At 38.1% G+C, this 23,114-nt stretch overlaps 1 protein-coding gene and 1 long non-coding RNA gene across 3 annotated transcripts; one reads left to right on the forward strand and one right to left on the reverse strand.

The window, feature by feature from the left end:
• Positions 1 to 595: 595 nt before the first annotated feature.
• Positions 596 to 4,333, reverse strand: NAC1 (NAC domain containing protein 1). Its single transcript, XM_010260373.2, has 3 exons — positions 3,998 to 4,333; positions 2,244 to 2,515; positions 596 to 1,430 (listed from the first exon to the last, which is right to left on the reverse strand). The coding sequence occupies exons 1-3, from the start codon at positions 4,185 to 4,187 to the stop codon at positions 969 to 971; spliced, it is 924 nt and encodes a 307-aa protein (XP_010258675.1). The 5' UTR covers positions 4,188 to 4,333; the 3' UTR covers positions 596 to 968.
• Positions 4,334 to 13,282: 8,949 nt separating this feature from the next.
• Positions 13,283 to 19,071, forward strand: LOC148790361 (uncharacterized). 2 transcript variants are annotated; one of them, XR_016078420.1, is made up of 3 exons: positions 13,283 to 13,407; positions 16,210 to 17,037; positions 18,306 to 19,071. It is a non-coding gene; the product is annotated as an uncharacterized LOC148790361 (long non-coding RNA). The 2 variants fall into 2 exon arrangements; XR_016078421.1 differs by having other exon boundaries at positions 13,284 to 13,407; positions 16,196 to 17,037.
• Positions 19,072 to 23,114: the final 4,043 nt, after the last annotated feature.

Consider the following 23,114-nt stretch of genomic DNA (forward strand, 5'->3'; position numbering starts at 1 on the left):
TGAGGAGCATTCAAGTGAGGTCAACCCGAAGTGACTAATTTCTTTCTTCACATGATAATGGAAAAACTTACAACCAATCCACCATCATCACAAAAGTAGAAACCAATCAGGTGGGTTTTTATCAAAATTCACAGCGGGTTGTGATTGGCCAAAACCTTTACGGTAGATGTCTTTCCGGCATCATATATTTTCCCTTCTTTTTTTTGGGGGGTAGTCCAACCCCCCAAACCCATTAATCCCAACCCTATCGCATGTGGGATTCGACCCCAAGTCTCTGGCACCTTGCGGATATATTGGCAACGATGGATGAGTCCCACCTAAGAAATCCTTAATTACGAAAAGAAATCATATCAATCAGATTATTTTCAACCATTTGATCTTTTACATGATTTTATCAACTTTTTGGTGTACTTTGAACACTTAGAACCCATTCCTGGGTGCATCAAAAGTAATCATAATTGAAGAGAATTCAAATGTATATAAAGATTATTTTTAACATTATAAAGGGTTTTGATCTGTTCTTTCAAACTTTCCAGTGGGAAAGATGCTCTGGAAAAGTTTCCTACTGGTTGTATCCTAATACAAAGAGTACACGGATTAAACAGGAGCCTCATGATATTTTATATATTGATACGAGAGAGAGAGAGAGAATTTAATAGTACTGATAGTTACATCTTGGGGAGTCGGTGTCTCGGTGATAGTAACACCTTGAGAAAATAAGAGTACATCTCGGAAGGAGACTTCATACAATCAATAGTGAAGACTCAGGACCAGAACTTATCTCTGAAGAAAACTTCCCGTAATAGGAAAATACATGTACAGAGCTAGAAAGACCAAATATTTGTAGTGTCGTGTTGAACTTTTACAACTTCGAGTGAATCCAAATGACAAAATATCAGTAAACCCCCCACTAAAATAAAAGAGAAAAAAAAAACATACATGCATCAAATAGTAATCTCTTCAGATATTCAATAATGGTTCCACAGAGATGGCAAACCCACTTCAGATAAGTAGCTCTCGGAGCTTCCTTCTCCAAAGCTTGGTGAAAGATCCACCTTTGGATTGCTTTCCAGCTTGTTGAGATGACTCAAGACAGCTTTTATGACCTTCTTATCGCAAGAGAAAGGGTTTAAACCAGTACCCATATCTGGTATATTCCCCAAGTTGTTTAAAGCTTTGGTGGGTATGTTTGGTTCAATTTGAGCGAGTTGTGACAAGGTCGGGTTGGTCATGAGAACCTGGGAAAAATTGGAGAAGCAGGGCACTTGCTCAAACTCCTCTAGATTTGCTGGAGTTTGGTCAAAGGTGATGAAGGAGTCCATTAATGGAGGGAGTGATGAAGAGCCTGTGTCATCATAGCAGTTCTCCACGCTAGGTTTGGCAGAATGGCCTCTGCTTTTGAAGAATACTCTGCATAAGACCCAATCTTCCTGCTTGGACATCCATGAATATGAAACCCAAAGATATGTCAAAAACTTCACATTGATATAATCTAAGAGAATAGTATAGTAGTTGCAAAAATAAGCTCTTAAAGCTGTGTTTGGTTGGGTACAGAATTAAGAGAGACAACTCCTAATGAATTTTCTACCAAACCAAACATGAACAAATGAAATCCAGACCAGGCCAGAAGTGGACTGGATAATGGGGTTCAGTCAGGCTGACCCGGTTCGGGACATTGACATGACTTGTGCCCAAAATGGAATAAAATAGATAACGCAAAAAAGTTTTTCTCCAGCGGTTCAACAACTGTAAGTTTGACCGGTTTGACTGGTCAACTGATTGATTGGGGGGATTGATCCGGCTTGGTGGATGGTGTACGTACGATCCGACAAAACCATATTCAAGTGTTGTGGTGGTGATAAGCCAATGTTTATTCCTGAATATATATGGTCAAATCACCCAACAACCCGTATAAAATAGTTGGAAAGGATTTGGGCTACACAACAACAGACGAGACTTCGTTCACCAAATAAAAAATCAATAGACGAGCCTTCGTTGTGATGACGGAAGTGGATGTACACAAAGGCTAAGGACAAAATATTATGGGAACCTTGTTTGTTCTTGGCGGACTTTGTTCCGTTTTGTCCATCTGGGGCTCTGGGCAGTTGGGACTTGGGAAGATAGACTAAACATTATTTAAAACTATTAACATTTCTCTAAACGATATCTAAAACTAATAGAAAAGCTCAATTAATGAAGAAAAAAAATAACAGAAAAGCTCAATTGAGGGAGAGAGAGAGAACCTGAGAAGAAATTTTTGGTGGGTCAGAGGGTCCTTCAACCCGGAATTCATGCATGACCCAGTCAGTTTTTCTTCCTTTGGGTGCCCTCCCTTGGTAGAAAACTAGGGTCTTTCTCATACCAACCAGGGTCCCTTTCCGGTTAATTTGCCGGTCTTTTCCGGTAGCCTTCCAGTATCCAGAAACCGTTGCACGATTGGTTCTCAGGCCGGTAGCATATTTCCGATCTCGTTGGCTGAAGAAGTACCATTCTTTTCCCCCCACACAAGCCATTTCTGAAAGATATATAGAAGATTAATTGTGAAATCAGTTTTCAGTGCTTAATTGGGTCAGTGATTATACAGAGAAATTAGGTCTTTCTTTTTTTTTTCAAGGCTAAGAACAAACACGTAACTCTGATCCACCCTTCAGTTTTAATTTCCTTCTTTAATTAGTAGGAGCCAATAATTTGGGGAGCCAATAAACACATTATATATTACTTGGACACCAGACTAGAGACCTAACCCAGACGTCACATTCAACAACCTAACCATTATTCATGCTGTGGTCATAACTTAACCAAATCAAAAATTCGTTCAGGATTTTCAGATTAATTGAAAGCCGTTAGGGTTTGAGGTTCCATCATCTTACTGTGCTAAATGAAGGTCAATTACTAGACCACCTAAAGTTTGGCTCTTTATTATCGTCATTATCTGACCCACCTATGGATACTTCCAAACTCCGGCTAGTGCCGGAATCTGACCCACCATCAATTAGAATTCTAAAAGCTAATTATTGCTAATTATGAATAATGACCCCCCCCCCCCCCCCCCTAGCGTAGATATGTAATTAACAAGTGACAAATACGTGTGTGGTTATCGTGGTTTATATACAATATGAAGTATCTTCACTGTATTTTTCAGTCACAGTCACCATCTTTTTTGGTTAGGACAAGGCCAAAGTGTCAACTACTAATAGTTGCAAATTTAAACTAGAATTCAGCTAAAATATCTACCAGTAGAATTAATCTAATTTAGAAAAAATAAAATAAAAGAAGAACAAAAGGTGTAGTGGTGTAATTGGTTATCATTATCATCAGGTTAGATTTTATTAACTGGTGCCCAAAGCCAATAGATTTTCATTGTTGTTCTTTTCTTTTTTTCTTCTGGTGAGGATTGATGGAGGTTGATTGGAGAGGAAGTAATTTCTCCTCCCTTTGTACGGAAAACTGTATCTTACCTAAAAGAGAGAAATCATTTAATTTAGTATTTAACAGAGGCTATGACTTCAAAACCTTCAAAGCTTCAGTAGGGATATACAGTTAGGATGATGAACATGAAAAGCTCAGGAAAAAGAAGAAGAGTGAAACACACATGAAGTTCTGTATATCCATTGCATGATCTCTCAAAACTCCACAGAGAAAAGGAAAATAAAGCTGAAGGGTCATGTTAGAATCATCAAAACATGGAGGAAACTGAAGGAAGACAAAACTGCACAAATTAAAAAACCCAAACGCACTTTGTTTTGTCAAATAGATAACTGATAATTACGAGGATTTTAGATGAAGAAGAAGAAGAGTTGGGTGGATCCATCTGAGGCTCAGTCTCAAATCCTTAAAAGATCATTTTATCAAACTCCAATTTTGATTTAACATCGCAAGTCAAAACATATATATAGAGAGAGAGAGAGGTGGATAAGAATGATGCCATGATCGTCAGCTTATGAAAGTCGTCGGAATGGAAACAGAAACGTTTAGATGATGATGGTAGTAGTCTCACCTGGAAGGTCCCAGGGTTCGCACTTGTTCAAATCGACCTCGATCAGCAGAGGAGAGTCGTAAGAGCTTCCCTTTCCATGATGATTGCCTATTATCCTCTTCATCAAATAATCACATACAAGCTCTTCATCTCTTGGATGGAACCTGAATCCTGGAGGCAACTTTGCCTCCACCATGCTTAGAGAGCTCATCCTCCTCCTACACCCTCCACCTCACCTGCTAGAACCAGAACAACAGCTTGCTAGAGAGAGAGAGAGAGAGAGAGGGGGGGGGGCAAAGAAGTGAGATCTAAAATAAGGGTCTCTAATGGGGTATAAAAGAAAGCAAGTGAGATCCCATATAAGGGACTCAAGATGGGTTATAAATAATATGGGTAAGTCAACTCATATTGCGCGTAAGGCATGGATTTGAATAGTCATCTTTAGAGAGAGAGAGAAGTTTCTCTCTCCTCTTTTACACCCAAAATAAGAGAGAAGTTTCTCTCCCTAGAGTCCAAGAGAAAGAGGAGGGGGAAGCCAACCTGTAAGAATGACGTGGCCTCACCAGTTAATGCCAATTTTCTGACGTGGAATTTGGGTGGTGGGGGGAGTTCAATCTCCGAAGGCGTTGTTTTCTTCCTCTATTGATAGACTTGGCACTATCATCACCGGTATGGCAAAATGATGGACCTACACGTAGCTGATTTCATCAAAAGAAGTGTCCCTTTCCTTCTGAGCTCTTTGGACAATTCCTCCTCCGCCTCAATACGTATTAGTCACACGTAGTATTGTGGGCAACTGGGTTCCTCAATTTGCCATCTTTTAAACCACAATCTTAATAAAATTACCAAGGTTTATAAAACCGGACTGGATAGGGAATCGTTCTGGTCTGGTTCTCGGGTCAAACGGTTTGACCATCTAATCCAAATGGATGGCCCGTTCTGAGAAAAAAAAAAAAAAAAGATAAAAATTTAAAAACTAAGTCTGCATCTCCCTCTCCAATCTTCCAACCCATCCAACAGTACTCGTTATATAGCTGTCCTACAAAACTAAGTCTGCATCTTGGTCTTGTTGCACTGCATATTTGAAAACGCCACATTCCTGCATTTGGGGGCGCATGGCACAGCACAGGGCCCAAACAGGTTGCACCACCACCTACTCTCTTACATATAGGTTCAGGAAAGTTCGGTTTACTGTAAAACGACCTTGCCATTTCACCATCTTTGGTGAAAATTACCATTTATTGTCTCAGTTTGAGACATCTTGACAATTTGCAGCCTCTAGTTTGGAAATAGTTTGCATTTAATGCCCCATTGTAAAAGTGGGAAATGGGCATAAATCAAATCAGGCATTCTCCTCTTGTGGTTTCAAAAAATTAACACCTTAATATACAAAAAGAAAATATAGCCATCTTTGTACTGTTTACTGCCTAATTTTTAATATATGAAAATGACATGGACCCATTGAATATATAACATCTTTGTCTGATACAAACTTGAAATAAATTAGTCTCAATAATTGAGGACACAAATGTAATTACACAGTTCAGTGCTCTTAGAGGGACCAACTTAAATGTAGAAGACAAAATGGGTAGGAGATAGATATGAGATATCCCCACTTTGACAAAACTCCCCAAGAGGTTTCTCAACAATACTTTCAACTTTGAAGTAGAGAGGCATTTTGTATTTTGTACAGAGTACCTTGCTTTGAAGGATATTCAGAGTTGTTATTAGCTTCTCCATTTGTGATAGTTAAGTCTCTTGTCATGTTGCTCAAAGTTACTAGGATTATCCAAAACTCCTTGTCAACACCATGAAAATGGAACTACAATAACAGGTGTTGCCTAGCAGGACAAACATCGCTCGATTGGGGACACGTAAAGGCCTTGAGGAGATGCCACGTGTCCATGAAAACGACTTTGTCGACGTGACAAGTTATACCAATTGATGCCATGACTGTTAACAGCTAGCATTTATCTTTTGCCTTTCGATAACATTATAAGGCCTAAGGCCATGTTTGGGAGTGTTTTTTCAACAGGAATTCCTGTGCTTTCATGTTGGGGAAGTCAAAAGTTAGCAATGCTTTAAAATTTGACTCGTAGTTGAAATTGGAATCGTTTTAGCCACCAGTTTTTGGGTCAGTGGTTTGACCGTCCGATTTGAATGGACAACTTCTTGTAATTTAAAAAATAAAATAAAATAATCAAAATAAAAAAAAATCAAAAACTGTTGTTCGGGTGGTGAAACGGAACCTATTACTTGGATGGTTTTTGGGGTGAATGGTCCGACCATCTAGGTCAATGGCAGTTCTAAAACATTGGCCAAAATTCGGTCGAAAAGTTATTTTGAACATAATAAAAAACTCCTTTCAACTTGTCATGTTTGCAAGAAGTTATTTTGAACATAAAAAAAAAAAAGAAAAGAAAGAAAAACTGATGATCAGTCAATCATTAAAAATCCATTTCCAAAAATACCCATTTCAAAAAGTGGTATTATCAGAATCCTTTTTAAGCCAGAAAGCACTTTATCATCTCTCTCCCTATATATATAAGCTTGTAAAATTAATTGTAGTTCATTGTTTCAGAATTGACACTTAGTAAATATATCATGAGATCTGTACTGAAGTAATTATTTATAAGCAACTGTTCAATATATCAAATATATATTGAAACCAACTCTTTATTAAATTAAAACAATAAGATATGGCTAATTTAATCCACATGTCGATAATTTATTTTTGTTTTGAATAGAAGTCTTGATTAGTCAAGATTATTTATTATAATTGGATGATTCTTTCATTTGTGAAAATAGCTTCTGCACCTACCGATTTTATATAGTCATTCAAGGGAACTGCCATAGCTGAAGAGAATAATATCAAAGATTACGGAACCAAACAGGTTTCAAGGAATTGCCAATTGGGGATGCTGCCACCAGCATAAAATGTCAAACTACTAAACAAGAATTTGAAAAAGGGATGGGTAGTTTTCAAACTCATCATAGGCATTAGAATCAGGGTTTTCTTTAAAGAATAGTTTCTCCAATCTTTGAATTGCTAAGGTTGAGGCTGGGGACCATCAACCTGGCACATACGACCCTTAGGAGTAGAATTACTATATAAGGTGGTGTTTGGTGCGTCTTTTTGGCATGCCTTTTGGTCTGCAGAAAGTTCAAAAATACTGTAAGCAGATCTTTTTCCATTTGATATCATATAGACTGAAAGATCCGAAAAGAAGCATGTGGAAAGACTAAAGAAGCCAAAAATCGAAAAGCTTCAAATGAAGTTTATAGTCTTTAATGCTGAAAATAGCGGTTTTAGCGGTTTTTAACAGCCCAGTAGACCATGATGCAAACCAAATAGTCTTGGTCTTTAAAACAAGACCCTAAAAGCTCAGTGCATCTTATTTATAAGGCTATTAAAAAGTCTTCTACCTAAAAAGAAATGCCAAACAGCCCTCAAAATTTAAAGGTCCAACATGGTTATGGATGTAAATGGGTAGGGCTAAGTGATCGATAAACCAACTCTGCCCGACCCTATTGGGTTAGAGTTGTATCTATCTCGACTAAATCGGGTTCGGGCTGACTGTGCCATGCAAAACATCTACATTGTAGCATTAAAATATTTGTAAATATGAAGTTGGTTAACCATAAATGCACTATATGTATAATGGGGTGAGGTGGGTTCCGTATTCTATTTTATTGTTGGATAGGGTCGGATCTGGATTGAGAAAATTGGTACTAAACCCGACCCGTTGGCATCACCATGCAAATCGTCCCTTTGGTGCCTAACGGAAGCCAGCCTAAACCATTGTGACATCACTGAACCATCTTCACAGTGTTGTTGAAGCTTCGGTTTCAATTTTTAAATAAAATTAGTTATAGCTAAACGACGGATTAATCACAAATAAGTTCTGTTTGGCGGTGCCCACCATCCCAACATGTTTCATGTAACATCTCTATCGGCCCACTGTATCTACTTTTATAATCAATTATGGTTAGATTTGAGTTCACATCTACCCCTACAGAATACATCCTAAACGTTTCACAACACATTCTAACTGTGTATTAAGAATATCTCCCAATGACAAGTATAGGAGATGTTCTCAATGCACGCTGAGATGTGCATGTGAGGCGTTTAACACATTCTGCGGGAACAAATGTGAACTCCCATTTGAGATGTCTGAGCTGAAGATTCAACTAACCTAATTTCAGCTGCTTAGTTTGAAGCACCTCCGAGAGACTGAGTAGGGACTGCCCTTTCAATGACGAACTGACATTCAAATTTGGCCTCTCTGGATATTTCCATCAAACATGGCTTATAGGCTGTCTGTGTAGGGCTCACCTCAGAAAAGCCAAAAGCTACTTCATTTCAGCTCTCTCAAACAAGAGAAAGGTTCTACAACCAACACAAATGTGTAAACCACACTACATGATCAATCAATCACAAGTGAACATGCCACTTTGCAGCAGATCCCACTCTTCCATTCATCCAAACAAGCACTTAATCTTTTATTTTTCTCTAAAACGAAAAGGACTACACAAAACCGGAGATAACACATCTCCAAATATCACAAAAAAATAAATAAATTCCAAGTCCCACAGAAGCTCATTAACTACCTAATGAATTAATCAATTCATCGCTAGATTAGCTCTACGATAAACATAGCCGTATTTGACATTATAATTCATCTAGGCACTGCTTGATTTTTTAATTACCATATAAGAAACTGTTTTCACCCTTAAAAGCTAGTTGTTAGAGGGAGGGAGCCCAAACACACTTATACCCCACAACAACATCGCATACTACCCATGCGTGATGTAGCTGATATGAGATACCTTACATTAACATCCCATACTACCGACATAGAACAAATGGATCATAACAAAAACCTCTCATATTCTTGATAATCCAATTGCCAATTTAAATTAGGATTAGATGCTAATTAATTAATCACTTCTTAGACGGTTGCTAACTTCTTGGGACCTTTGGGAATGGAAGAATTAGGAATTGGGTGGGTCAAATTAGTTAGGTAAAAAGATTAGTGCAACCATTAACTGTCCCTTTCATTCCAACCTACCATATTAGAAAACTTTGTTTAAAACCGTGTATTGATATAGCCATGTTCCCACTTATAGATTGAATAGAAGATGATCTGAAAGGCATATTTAGGGTAGGACTGTAACCAGGTTGGATTCGGATCTGATCCAAATGCATCCGAGTTTGACCCAATTATCAAAAACCCAAATATATCTTAACCCGAACTGATCTAGGGGTTCTAATTGAGATTGAACTAATTGAATTTTTTACTTTTTCAGATATAATCCAAGTTGAACGGCCATTTTTGAAATAAAAGAAAAAAAGAACTAAAAATAATTGCTCTTTGACTTACTTACAATAAAATATATACTTGTAAATATATAAATTTATTAAAGGAAAAATTTATAATCATATATTTTATCTATGTACATGTGTATATACGTAACTATATATATAGATAAATGTATAAATAAGCCTAACAAAGATGGATATATTTTAGTTAAAATTCTTTCGGACTCGTTGAGGATAATTTAATATTAACCATATGAAAATACCTTGTAGAATAAAAAAAGTAAAGATAAGATAATTTAATATTAGAAATGGCTCCTACAGGCTACAGCGCCCATAAGTCATTATCTTGTTGCATAATCAAAATCCAAAACTTTAGTATCTGCTACGTTATGTTTGGTTTGATAGAAAGAGAGAAACATGGTGGTGATATAACGAGTTGGTCTATAGTTCCTCCCTGGTCCCTGCTTAATTAAATAATTCTTCTAGTTATATATATATATATATATATATATATATATATATATATAAACTTTGTTGGAATCATCTCGATAAATAATAATAATAATAATAATAATGGAAAACTACGGACAGATTTATAACAGAATTTTGATTTCTACCATAGACTTACAACATTTTAAAATGTTAATTACTCTCACCTTATACATCAATGCTTGCTATCAATTCTGAGCTGGCACCTACCTCAACTGTACGTTGGGCCTATAAATTCTAATACTGCGCTGAATTATCATCACCCTAATAATAATGATGATGATAATTTATGGCAAACCAAGAACGAGTTCTATATTGACTCATCAAGTTTTTAGAACTATGGATGATAAGCAAAAAGGTCAATCCCATTATATACAGAAACATTGAATTGACAAGTTGCATCTCAGACCTCTAAAGGCTACAGATGTTACTGTGAAGCGTCAGTGTATCCTATCAACCCCAGAGATGAACAGTTCCGATTCAATGAATTAGATCCAATGACAGCCCAGATATCCCTCTGTTCACTTCGTCTTCACTCTTTTAAATGTATTTGTAGGTGGATGTAGATATAGATATAGGCGTTTGAATTATTTCTCCCTTTTAGACAGCTGACCATTGACGATGAGGGCAAGGAGATTGACTGTAAATAAGAAAGAGCTCCTATGAACATTCTCTCAAACTTATTATTTTTGGTCAAAGCCATATAAAAAATTATTTTTCTTAAGTTATATTTGTGTCCCAGTCATGAGATATTTCTCATGGTTCCACCAGACAGAGAGAAAACTTGGCTTTTAATTTCAAAGCAGAAGGTAGAACATCAAAATCATTATCCAAAGGGCAAATTTTTTAAACTATCTCTACCCTTTAGTTAATTGACTAATTATATTCTTACTATTTAACTATTATCTTGTACTGTTCTATTGTTTCTAACAATGGACTAGTTCTACCTCTGCCGTTAGTATCTTTTAATGTTTCATCAAAATCTGTATACACGTAACACTATGTGACATATAAATTTTGTTTAAAACCCATTATTACCCTCCGTCTCTCTCCCTCTCCCCTTCAACAGCCGGTGGTGCAACCATTCCCTCCCTCTTTCAAGAACTGTTGCAAATTCTTATTATTTTATCAATTCACTGTTTTCTTTTCCGAACAGCAGTCAATGGGAGTTTTGCGAGTCGAAGGACTAAGTTCTTATATATCATATTTACAAAGGTGTGCCTCATCTTTTTACTTTCTTTGTTAGGCAGTTGTCTCTGTAATTAAATCATGGTATCATCACATTAGCATGGGCTACGGCGAGAAAGATTTATCTCAATCTAAAACAAAGAAGGAAAAAAAAAAAAAAGAAAAAACAGTTTTGCAAGTCTCCTGTTGATGATCTGCCAGAGGAGTCCATCGAAAGATCTTATTTTATCTTGTTGAGTTGTGTTATCTTATCCATGTAAGTTTTTTAATGTAATCCAAACAACAAGAGTTTCAGTGTAATTAAAACTCAATGTGTATAAATAAGATTCAGGACCGATTCCTCAATCCATCGGTTCCTATTATCCTTTAAATCCTTTGTTCTTTATCTTGGTATCAGAGCCATCACTCTCATGGCGTCAACTAGTAGTTCTATCCTTGCATCAAATCAGCCCAGATCCGCAATTGACAGTTCCAATGATTTGCCACAACTTCCCAATGTTACACACTACATACCTGTGAAATTGACCAGTGAAAATTATCTACTTTGGAAGGCTCAGTTCTTTTCCATTCTCTATCCCACAAATTAATGGGTATCGTCGATGGATCCATCCTAGTGATCCAACGAAGAGGGTACCAAATCCTACATATGAGAACTGGTTTCAGTTAGATCAACTAGTTCTTAGTTGGATTGTATCATCTTTAACAAAGAGTATTATGGCGCAAGTCATTGGACTACATTTTTCTTATGAAGTTTGGAAGGCCCTTTCTAAATCCAATTCCACTCTCTCACTTCAAAATCCTCCTCAACTCCGGTGCCAATTGCAGTCATTAAAGAAAGGTATGCTTACAATTAGTGAATATGTTCATAAAGAAAAATCAATTACAGATAATCTGGCTATTGTTGCTGAACCCATATCGCACAGAGACCTTACAATTTACATCTTGTGCGGCTTGGGACTTGAGTACAAATCTGTGGTTACCACTGTGACTAATCGATATGATATGGACCAGTTGGATGTGGATGATGTACTCGGAATCTTACTGAACCATAAAGCTATTCTTGAGCAACATGGTACTAATGATACTATAGATACAACTCAACCATCAACCAATGTAGCAAATTTCAAAGGTAAAGGGCATGTATCTCAACAAAACTGAAATTGTGCCTGAAATAACAATAGTTCTGGACGTGGCCGCAGGAGAGGAAGAGGTTTCAATCAAGATACCCATTTCTACAACAATGGTGGTTGTGGACATGGGAACTCTAATGTGATCTATCAACTATGCAACAAACCCGGTCACATTGTAGCTAAGTGCAGACACAGATTTGATTATTCTTACAACAATGATGAGTATAATCCTTCAACATTTCAGAGCAGGGTGTCATCTACGTTTGATCCCATGTGGTACCCTAATACCGGTGCCGCTCACCACATGACTACGGATGCTGATAATATCCAACATCGATCAAAGTATGATGGAAACGATCAAGCCAAAGTTGGTAATGGGTCAAGTTTGCAAATCACTCATGTTGGAACTTCTACATTGTCTACCTCTCCTTCTCAGTTTCATTTAAATGACATGTTTCATGTTCCTGCCATTACCAAGAATTTACTATTTGTCAACAAATTCACAAAAGATAATGATCATATTTTGAGTTTCACTGGAATTATTTTCTCTTGAAGGATTACACGAGGAGAACAGTACTACAAGGACCCAGCAGAGATGACTTATATTGCTTTCCAAATATTACTTTAAACTAGTCTCCTACAACATTACTGATGAACACACAATTTACTATAATTTATGAGGTCTTTGCATGGAGTTTTATGTCGGTTTAATTAAATTTTGCCCTATTTTTAGCATAATTGCAAGAACGATTTCAGGGGCAACCAACTCAAGGAAAAGAAGACAAAGAGCAAGAGAAGAAAATCCAAAATTTATCAAATTCAACCCACCCCAGCCATGAGAGCAAGGGAGTATCATTTGGCCCAAGTAGTGCAAACTAACTCTTCGGGAAAACCCAAGGAAAAAAGCCTAGCAAGAAGAAGATTTCAGCCCAGCCCATTTTCAGCCCAAAGAATAGCCTAGAATGCAGCCAACATGTGCTCAAAAGCAAGCTAAGTTGTAGCCCAAAGAGAGCTAGGGGCGGCAACTCCTAAAAGTTTCTTGAAGAGAAGGAGGGAGCACTCTAGAAGGTTCAAGAGAGGTGTAATACACCCACTTCTAGAGACTTCAAGAAGAGGCAAGAGCTTCCTTGAAAGCCTATATAAAGAGGCCTTTAGAGGGGGAATGGGTGTTTATTTGCCCAAGTTCAAGGCTCTCCATTCTTTTGGGGTTCGAATTCCTTGGAGAGAAGAAGAGAGAAGAAGGAGCTAGGCGCAAGAAGGAGAAGGGCTGAAGAGATTCAAGCAAGGAAGAAGAGAAGAGGGTGAGTTCGAATTTGGGGAAAATTCAATTGAGAGATCTTCTTGTTCTATTTCTACTTAGTTTTATTTTCTTGAGTTCGAATTTAGCTTCAATCTATGTAGTTTTCTCTTCCTCTCTTTCATTCTTTCTTGTTGTAATCAATGCTGTAAAATTTCAGATTGTTTAAGCAAATTTCTTTATCATTTGAGTAGACCAGAATTCTTCTTATTGTTTCTTGAATAGAGTTTGAATTCTAGATCAGATTGGCTGAATTTATCTCTCACAATTTTCAGATCTGAAATCTCATATTTGAGTTTTGTAATATCTGAATTGCTTGAGAAAGAATTCAGATCTTCAATTCTCAGGTTGGCCGATTTGATCTAATGCTTGGAATTTCTAGAGTGCTTGAGAGAGACTCTAGGAATTCAGATCTACTATTCAAAAATTGAATTGCATGCAAGGTTAGAGATAACTTGCACAATTCAGTTGGTGATCAATTCAGTTGGTGATCTACTATGCATTAAAGGTTAGATCCTTGATAGAGATATAAGGATCATCTTTAATGCATAGCATGAACAAGCTTTCGAAAGAGGTTGTTCATGGCCTTGGGGTTTCACCAAACCAAGGCTGAATCATGGCACATTCGAATGAGTTAAGAAGTTTGCTTGCTGAATCATGAAATTGTTTTTTTTTAGCTTACTCTTTCAACTTGAATGTAAAGTATTTGAGCCAATGTTTTTTTTTAGTTAGATTTTAGTTTAGGATTTTAATGAGCCACATCAAGTTTTTGGCCCGTTGCCGGGGATTTATAAAAGCAATATTAGGAACTATTGGTCATTCTTAATCTGGTTTTTAGCCTTGCATTCATGGCTGGTTTTCAATTTTTCATCTTACATTTCAGCCTTGAATGCAAGGGCTGCATTGATGGAGCCATGTTTCTTCTCTTGATACTTGATTGATCCATCCTTAGTTTCAGTTTTAATGTAGCTTATGTAGATCTAATTTCTCTTATTCTTTTGGTTTTATTATCTCCAAAAAGAAAAAAAAAATTATATATCTCAAAATGAATTCAGATCTGAATTGCATTCAGCAATCGGACCTACACTCATCCAAAAAGATTTTGGTTGCCTTGTTGTATTCTGTTTTAGCTTTCTTCCATTCTAAAAAGAAAAAGAAAAAAATATATATAGAAAAAGAAAAGAAAAAGAAAAAATGAATGAAAGAATGGCATGTGAAGATCTGAACTCAGACTTGGGTTCAGATCTGAATTCTGCTGATTGCAGGTTTGCATTCTGCTAGGTTCAGATTTGAGTTCATCTGAACTCAGACCTGAACCTACTCAATTCTGACAGATATTTTGATACACCAGACTTGTCTCATGGCTGAAAATATAGCAAAGAATGAAAGAAATTTTGATGTGAACTCAGACTTGGGGTCAAATCTGAGTTCAATTGGTTGCAGATTTGCTAGGTTCAGATCTGAGTTCAGATGAACTCATACCTGAACCTACTCAATTTTGATGTGAATTTGGCACCCAATTCACAATGTGATATATCAGATTTGCTTCAAGGGTCAAAGGGTAGCAAGGAATGAAAAATATTTAAAAGAATGATATGAGAGCTTTCAGATCTGAAACTCAAATTTGAATTCAGATCTGAGCTCAGCCGGTTGCAGGTCTGAATACATTTGGGTTCAGATCTGAGTTCAAATGAACTCAGACCCTAAACCCACTCTATTCTGATGTGAATTCAGGTAGTAACAACACCCAATTCACAATTTGATGCATCAGACTTGCCTCATTGATGAAAATGTGGGCCATGAATGGTAAAATCAGATCTGAAGTGCATGAGAATCTGAGGTAGTATGAGATTTGAAATCTAAGTGGACTGATGTTTTGTTTTAGATCACTTGCACCCAATCTGAAATTTCTGAAGACTGGTGTTTTGATTGGTTGGGGTTGATGTTTGTGAGGCCTGAAAGGTCCAAAAGGAGCTTCATATTTTTTATTGTAATGTACTGGCATTCAGATCTGAATCAAGGCTGCTTACAGTATAAAGTTGCAGACCTGATTTCAGGTTTCTGCAATCACTTAATATGAGCCACATAAGCTTGGATGTCCATTACTAAATTTAAAGTTTTTGATGACCAGTTCTATTTTTTAATTGGACTGATATGAGATCTGATCTGAATTATATATGGAGTGAATTTTGTTCTGTAAAACTGCTAACATCATATCTGAATTGCAGCAGTTAACATTACCAAACATTCCAGACCTGATTTCAGGTCTTAGCAAGTGTTTGATATGCATAAGCTATACAGGTTTGGGCTTTAATTGTAGAGCTTAAAATCCTTAAACCAAGCCTAACTCAGGACTGGTTTCAGTTTATTTCAGGTCCTCTTAATATATTTTTCAGTCCAGATCTGATATCAGCCCTAAAGCATGACAGATCTAATCCCAGCCTTAATGGATGTATATTGCAGTATATACCAATGAGTGTGTATGAGATATACAGCTCAGATCTGAATTATTATTTGTTATTTTATCTATGGACCAACAATACCAAAAAAGTTGCAGGTTTGAACTCAGTTGAATTGAATCTGAATTCGGATGCTGCAGATAAGATGTGCATATTGGAACCTTGAATAAGATGTTGGTTCAGATCTGCTTTTAGTATAGTCAACTTCATTTATTTATGTTAGGATGTAGATTTTGTATTTCAATAATTCACTTTACATTTTTAGTTGTAATAGGATTAGTTATTTATATTCTTTTGTGAATATTGGTCTTTTTATTGCTTTGACCTTTACAGTTTCTGACAAGCAGACCTGAACTGGAGGAGATCCTTTACGACCTAGAGATTGAACGGACTTTCCGTGTCCGTTTGAGAGCTGCTAGGCAAGTCAGACAAGAAACAAGACCGTACCATTAGACGGGTTAATGAGGTAAGCCATGTAAATTTGGAAAATCAGATTTCTGACTTGACTGCTTTGGTAAGACAACTCGCTGCAGGACAATTACAAACTGCCAGGGTGTGTGGTATTTGTTCGATTCCGGGCCACCCTACGGACATGTGTCCATCATTACAGGATGGATCGATGCAGCAAGTGAGTGCCGTAGGAAGATTCCCGGGCCAGCCTCAACGAAAGTATGATCCCTACTCCAATTACTACAATCCGGGGTGGAGAGATCATCCAAATCTAAGCTACTGGAACCAAGGAGGACAGTAGAAATATCAGCCCTAGTTTTTCAGTCAACAGCCCTAGTTTTCAGCACCCATCACAATGCAAGGCCAACCCCCGAATTCAGGTACGTCATTAGAAGATATAGTTAAGGCTTTAGCTACTAATACTCAGCAATTTCAACAGGAAACGAGAGCCAGCATTCAGAATTTGGGGAACCAAATCAGCCAACTTGCCACTACCGTTAGCAAGTTGGAGGCGCAGAGCTCCGGGAAACTACCATCACAAACGGTAGTCAACCCCAAGGAGAATGTAAGTGCAGTGGTGCTGAGAAGCAGGAAGGAACTGCAGCTAGAACCTACCTCACCAAGGAAGGCGGATAAAGGACAGAAAGAAGAGGAGGTACAAGACTCAAGAGAGAACGTTTCAGCCGTGATCAAGAGGACCTTACCAGAAAAATATGCTGATCCAGGTATGTTCACCCTACCTTGTGTGATTGGCAATAAGCGAATCGAGCATGCCATGCTAGACTTAGGTGCATCTATCAATGTCATGCCATACTTGATTTACTATGCTTTGAGATTAGGTCCTTTAAAGGAAACTAAAGTTGTTATCCAATTAGTTGATCATTCTAACACCTATCCAGAAGGGATTGTTGAGAATGTATTGGTGCAGATTAACGGTTTAATTTTTCCAACTGATTTTTACATTCTAGAGATGGAGGAGGACACGATCGAAAGTTCAGCCCCACTTCTATTAGGCAGGCCATTCATGAAAACGGCCAAGACCAAAATAGATGTGGATGAGGGTACCCTCTCCGTCGAGTTTGACGGGGAGACTATTAAATTTAATATTTTTGAAGCTATGAAGTACCCAAATGAAGACCATTCGATCTATTCGGTTGACACTTTTGATCCAACTACGCAAGAAATTTTTAAAAAATATATGAATGAAGAGTTAGAATCGAGTGCACAATTGGATACCAAGGCCCCTATTCCAGATTTGAACCCGCCCATGATGGATGGAAGGGGAGCACACCGAAAGCTGCAACCACGAGAGCTAAAGTAGCAAAGGAGGACGTCGAGTATAACAACGTTAAACAATTGCGCTTGTGGGAGGCAACCCATTGTGTTTATTTAATTTCGTTATTTTGTTTGGTTTTGATTTTTTGTGTTTAGTAGGAACCCAACAACACGAACAGGGAAGTACCCCCGAATCCTTCTACTTTATGCATAATCACATACATTGGGGACAATGTATAACTTATGCAAGCTTATGGCAATAAGCACACCTTGTTTTGGCTTAAGAAACAAAGAAATGTAAGTGAATCTAGCTGTATTGGTTTGTTAAGGCAATGAGTACCCATTCAGCCAAGGATGCTTCAACTGGGAAGGCTTGTCTCCTGGACTATCGATTTAACCTGGGACCATGGGGAATGGTGATTTGCAATCACTCTCGGACGAGAAGAAGGGGAGAAAGAGATATAAAGAGGGAATGTTACCAAGTCTGGACTAAAGCATGCAATGAACCAGGCCTCATGTAGAGAAAAAGAAAGATTGAAAATCAGTAGTTGGTTTCTTTGGTGTTACTTGAGTTTTTGCCTTGCCCGAGGACGTGCAAAGTTTAAGTGTGGGGAGATTTGATGAGACTGAAAAGAACCCTATTTTTCTCTCTTAATTTTCATCTTTATATATTACTTTAGCATTTAAATGAACTCATTACTCTTGTATTTCGATTCAGGGCAATAAAAAAGGCAATTGGAAGAAAACAGGGCAAATCGGGTGATTTTGCACAGTTCGGCGACAGTCAGTAATCTGGGCCTAACTCTCAATTCTGGACTCCGAATTAGACAATTCAAGAAGCATTAGAAAGATGAAAGGAAGACCCACAACTTTTATGTTTTGGATTTCGACAGATTCGGCCCGAATCGAATACGAAAGTGAGCCCGAAGTCGGAGCAAGTTCGCAGCCAGGCCCATTTTAAAACTTAAGCCCAACTCGCAGAAGTACCTTGAAGCAGCCCAAGTTTTAAAGCAGCCCAACTCGAATTCAAGAGTTAAGAGTTCGAATTTCGAATGTAATCTCCAAGGATAGAGTCTTATCAGATCTAAAGTCTTGAATGTAATCCTAGAGAGATAAGAAGATTGAGATTAGATCATTAGATAAGAGATAGGATAGGATTAGTTCAAAGAAGATCAAGACTCCCTAAAGATAAGATGATCTCCTAGAAGGAGTTGGAAAACAGCCCTCTCCTTTGGCTATATAAAGAGAGAGGTGAACCAGCTCTAGCATCACTCACTCCAAGATCCAAGAGATCAGCAAGAAGACCAAGAAGTTCAAGAATGCAGTTCGGCCATGGAGAAGCAAAGCATGGAGATTGCGCAGATCATGAGCAACTAAGCTTCTTTTTCTGGTTCAAAGGGGGAGGTTCGATTGTGTCATTGTGAGGTTCTGTAGTTAATTTATTTTCTTGATTTTCAATTCAAGTATTCATTGGTTCTTGTGCATATTTTTATTGGATGTTAATGTTAATTAGTCTAACAAACTAAATTAATGTTGATTTTCCTACTGCTATCCATGATTTCGATGATCCGTAATTGTCACGAATAATGGTACAAGTAGCAATTAGGTTGATACCTTTTCGGGTCAATTGTTCGTGACAGCCTTTGACCAATGTTTTAACATAGTTCAACCTAAAGGAATCGATGGAACAAGATTCAGTAATTGCAGATATCTCAATTATTGTTATTTTGGTTTAACTGTTTTCACAAATCTTAATGCTATCACTGTTTAACATGGAACGCTATCGTACCCAGTTGAGTGGTGATAAGTGTTGATCGAATGCTGGGTTTGGTCAACTGAATTAGGAAAGCACAAGGTTTATTATGGCTATCTTAATAAATCTAAGGTTAAATTCTTGAATAGCAAGAATGTTGAAATGTACCTAGGATCGATGGTCAATCGATTCAATCCGAACCCTTGAACCAGAATTCGGTAAGACTGATTTTCTCTTGTTTAAGTTGTAATTTATTTTCTTTTCTTTTAATTTCAGTATTTAAATTTTCCCACTCAATTACTTTATCCATTCAACTAAGAGATTACTGAATTGCTTCCTATGGGATTCGACCAAGTACCACTTTTACTGCAAATATTTTATTGTGGGATTAGTATTAATTTTGAGGGCTTCGACAACCCATCAAAGGTCAAGCGTGCCTATACATCTTTCAGGCTTACCGTTAAATGGCCATTTCGTTATCTTACCCTGAAGGCAAGGTTCACAGGTTGGAAGATTTTCTATAGTTAGAAAATCCAAAGGACCATCCTTTACCAACCTTGTGATACGATCTGTGTTAATATGGCCAAGTCGGTAATGCCACAGGCACATGGGATTAATTGTATCACGGGTTCTTTTCTTGGGGATGTCATCCGACGTAGTTTCGGCTATGTTAGTTTCTAGAGAAGGATGGAGAACATAGAGACCATTCTCAAGTTCTCCGTATGCAACGAATTTGTTATTTCTTTTGATAATAATCGTATTACTAAAAATAATAGAATATCCATCCACACAGTTTTGAAACAGAAATCAAATTTCTTCTCAAATTCTGTACATAAAGAGTTAGTACAATAGTTTTAGTACAATAGTTCCTTCTCTGAAAATTAACTCTACAGTTCCTTTAGATGTAGCTGCAACACTTGTAGAAGTCCCCAAGTAAAGAGTTACTTCTCCGTCACTTAGTCTTCTGCTTATCTTGAACCCCTACAGTGAGTTACACGCATGAGTCGAAGCCCCAGAGTCAATACACTAGAAAGCAGAAGTTACCAACAAATTGGTTTCTATGACACAGGATTCAAAATTACCTTGTCTCTTGGATTCCAGGTACTGAGGACAGTTCCTCTTGCAGTGGTCGGTCTGCTTGTAGAAGTGACAAGCATCTGACGCTCTGTCTTTCTTCTGCTTCTTAGACTTAGTAGCTTTCTTCTGAGGCTTTCTCTTTGCTTTCCTCTTCTTCTTACCCGATTTGTCGGCTTCAACAAGCATGGCAATGGACTCATCCTTCTTAATCAGTTCCTCGACCCTCTACAACATATTGTTGAGTTCCTGGATGCTAACATTTAGCTTGTTCATATTGTAGTTCATGATGAACTGATTGAAGGAAGGAGGAAAAGAATTTAGGATGGTGTCTACCTTCGTGACATGGCCAAGCCCGGATCCAAGAGCCTCAAATTCATTAATATAACCCATCATCCGAAGACAATGGTCATGAACCTGTTGGTTCTTGGATATCTGCGCGGTCATGAACTGTTTCAAGACCTTCTGCCAAGTAGAACGATTCTGCTCATCATACATCATCCTTAGACTATCCAAGATATCATTGGACAATTCGATCTAATCGAACTATCACTGTATCGGATTATCCAAGGAGGCTATGATGTAGCACGGGGCAAGGGAAATTTTTCTCTTCCCATTCCTGGTAGTCCCTCCTACGGGCCTCAAAAGCCCTATCACCCGGATGCGCCGGGGCAGGATTTTTTGCTACTTTGTCGTCTAACAGCTTAGCGAATTGTCCGTTTGCCATTTCAAAAAAAAGCAAACAATAGTCCACAACCTAATTTGATTCATGTTATCCACATAGATATGGCTTTTAATCTATGTTCCATTCCCATTTGTTCATCTCTGAGATTTCTCTCCTATCCCAGTGATGGAGACTCCGAATTATGTCTCTGAAAATGTGGGAAATCACATAGGGTGTATGGAGCCAATTGTTTCAACTACATAACCCCACCACCTTTCTGTGAATGATCATATCCATTCATCGTATGAGCTTTCCCTTTGGCCTCTATCAGACAAGGTTCATTGCCATTTTAGGTTAAACCTTTCTGTCTTGTGAGTGCTCAACCATCATATTCGTGAACGCCAAGGTACCGTGAGAGAGTCTTCCATTTTAGGATACACCCCTCCCACATCGGTCTATAACGCCCCTATCATCTTATGAAACATTCCAATAGAACCAGCAGCAAATGGATAGCCCAATTTTATGGTACGTTTCCTCATTACTGAAGGACCCATCTTTATGCTAATGATGGAAGGCCTTTAGAGAGTGTTAGACAGTTTTGTATGCCCTTAGCTTCAATCAGAATGATGTACTTTATGAGTTTATTGTAAATGAATAAAAGTGCATATTTGATTCATGTTCCCTTGATATGTTTCTACGTAATACCCTTAAACTGGAAACTTAATGAGACTCGTGTTAGTTTAGAATGTTCACAGCCATGGGTCGGTCTGGGGAGACCTATCCTAATAAGATTGACACTATTGTGCCACCAAGTCGGTTGGGGTGGCCTGTCTCAGCTGCCAGGGTGAGACCCTAGGCACATACAGTGTAGGATTAATTAAATCTATGAACTGGACCAGACTTCTAGTATTGCCCTGGACCTTGGAGATTGATGGGCAAAACTGGAAAGTTACACCCGACCCCTAGACTCGATTATGATACTGCACTAGGTGTCGGATTGGGCTGTCTTTGATGTATCAATCAATGAGATCCTTAGCAGGGGTCAAAACCTGGGTATGTTGGGACAGTCTGAGAATTCATCTGAGTGGGTGATCATAGTGACAGGATCAGCCCCTTTGTTGGACAAAGGTAATGATCGGGGATGCACTCTCACTGAAGGAAACAAAGACTGCCGACAGCCGATTTCAATCGTTGAGATTTGTTTTGCAAAGTATATTTTATATGAGATATAAAAGTATATATATTATCGTTTCTATAATATTTGCAAGAAGGTTTTAATTCTCGGGATCCATATAAGCAGAGAGTGCAACACTATTCCTTGCAGTCGAGGGAATGGTCCTCTCTTGTCGGGCAGAGTATGATCATTATGGGCTGAGAGGTTATATGTAAGACCATTGAGGGTAATACCTGATAGGTTAATCTTGCATCTGCCTACAGTCCCTGGGTGTTACAAGGTGGCTTGGCCCAAGGACCACTTAGGGTAAGTGTTGGGCCCATAGAGCCCATTTGATGGGTTTCAGGGGGTGCACTGTCCATAACAGTGTACCCGGCCAGGCCTTGTAACAAAGGCAGGGCCGAACCCAAGTGGCTGATGTGTAGATCAATGCTTGGGTCCCACGCCATACAAGGAAGCCCAACTGGGCAGCTGTTAGGAAGGTTAAGTGAGCACATAAGCTTAATGGGCCTAAAGCCCATTTTGAACTAGGCTATTTAATTAGTTAATTTGTTAGAAAGTTTTGTATGCCCTTAGTTTCAATCAGAATGATGTACTTTACGAGTTTATTGTAAATGAATAAAAGTGCATATTTGTTTCATGTTCCCTTGGTATGTTTCTATGTAATACCCTTAAACTGGACACTTAATGAGACTCGTGTTACTTTAGAATGTTCATAGCCAGTGGGTCGGTCTAGGGAGACCTATCCTGATAAGGCTAATACTGTGGTACCACCAAGTCGGGTGGGGTGAACTGTCTCAGCCACCAGGGTGAGACCCTAGGCACATACAGTGTAGGATTAATTGAATCTATGAACTGGACC

The sequence above is a fragment of the Nelumbo nucifera genome, chromosome 7, assembly GCF_055504915.1.
Source record: "Nelumbo nucifera cultivar China Antique chromosome 7, China Antique-T2T, whole genome shotgun sequence".
Classification (NCBI taxonomy): domain Eukaryota; kingdom Viridiplantae; phylum Streptophyta; class Magnoliopsida; order Proteales; family Nelumbonaceae; genus Nelumbo; species Nelumbo nucifera.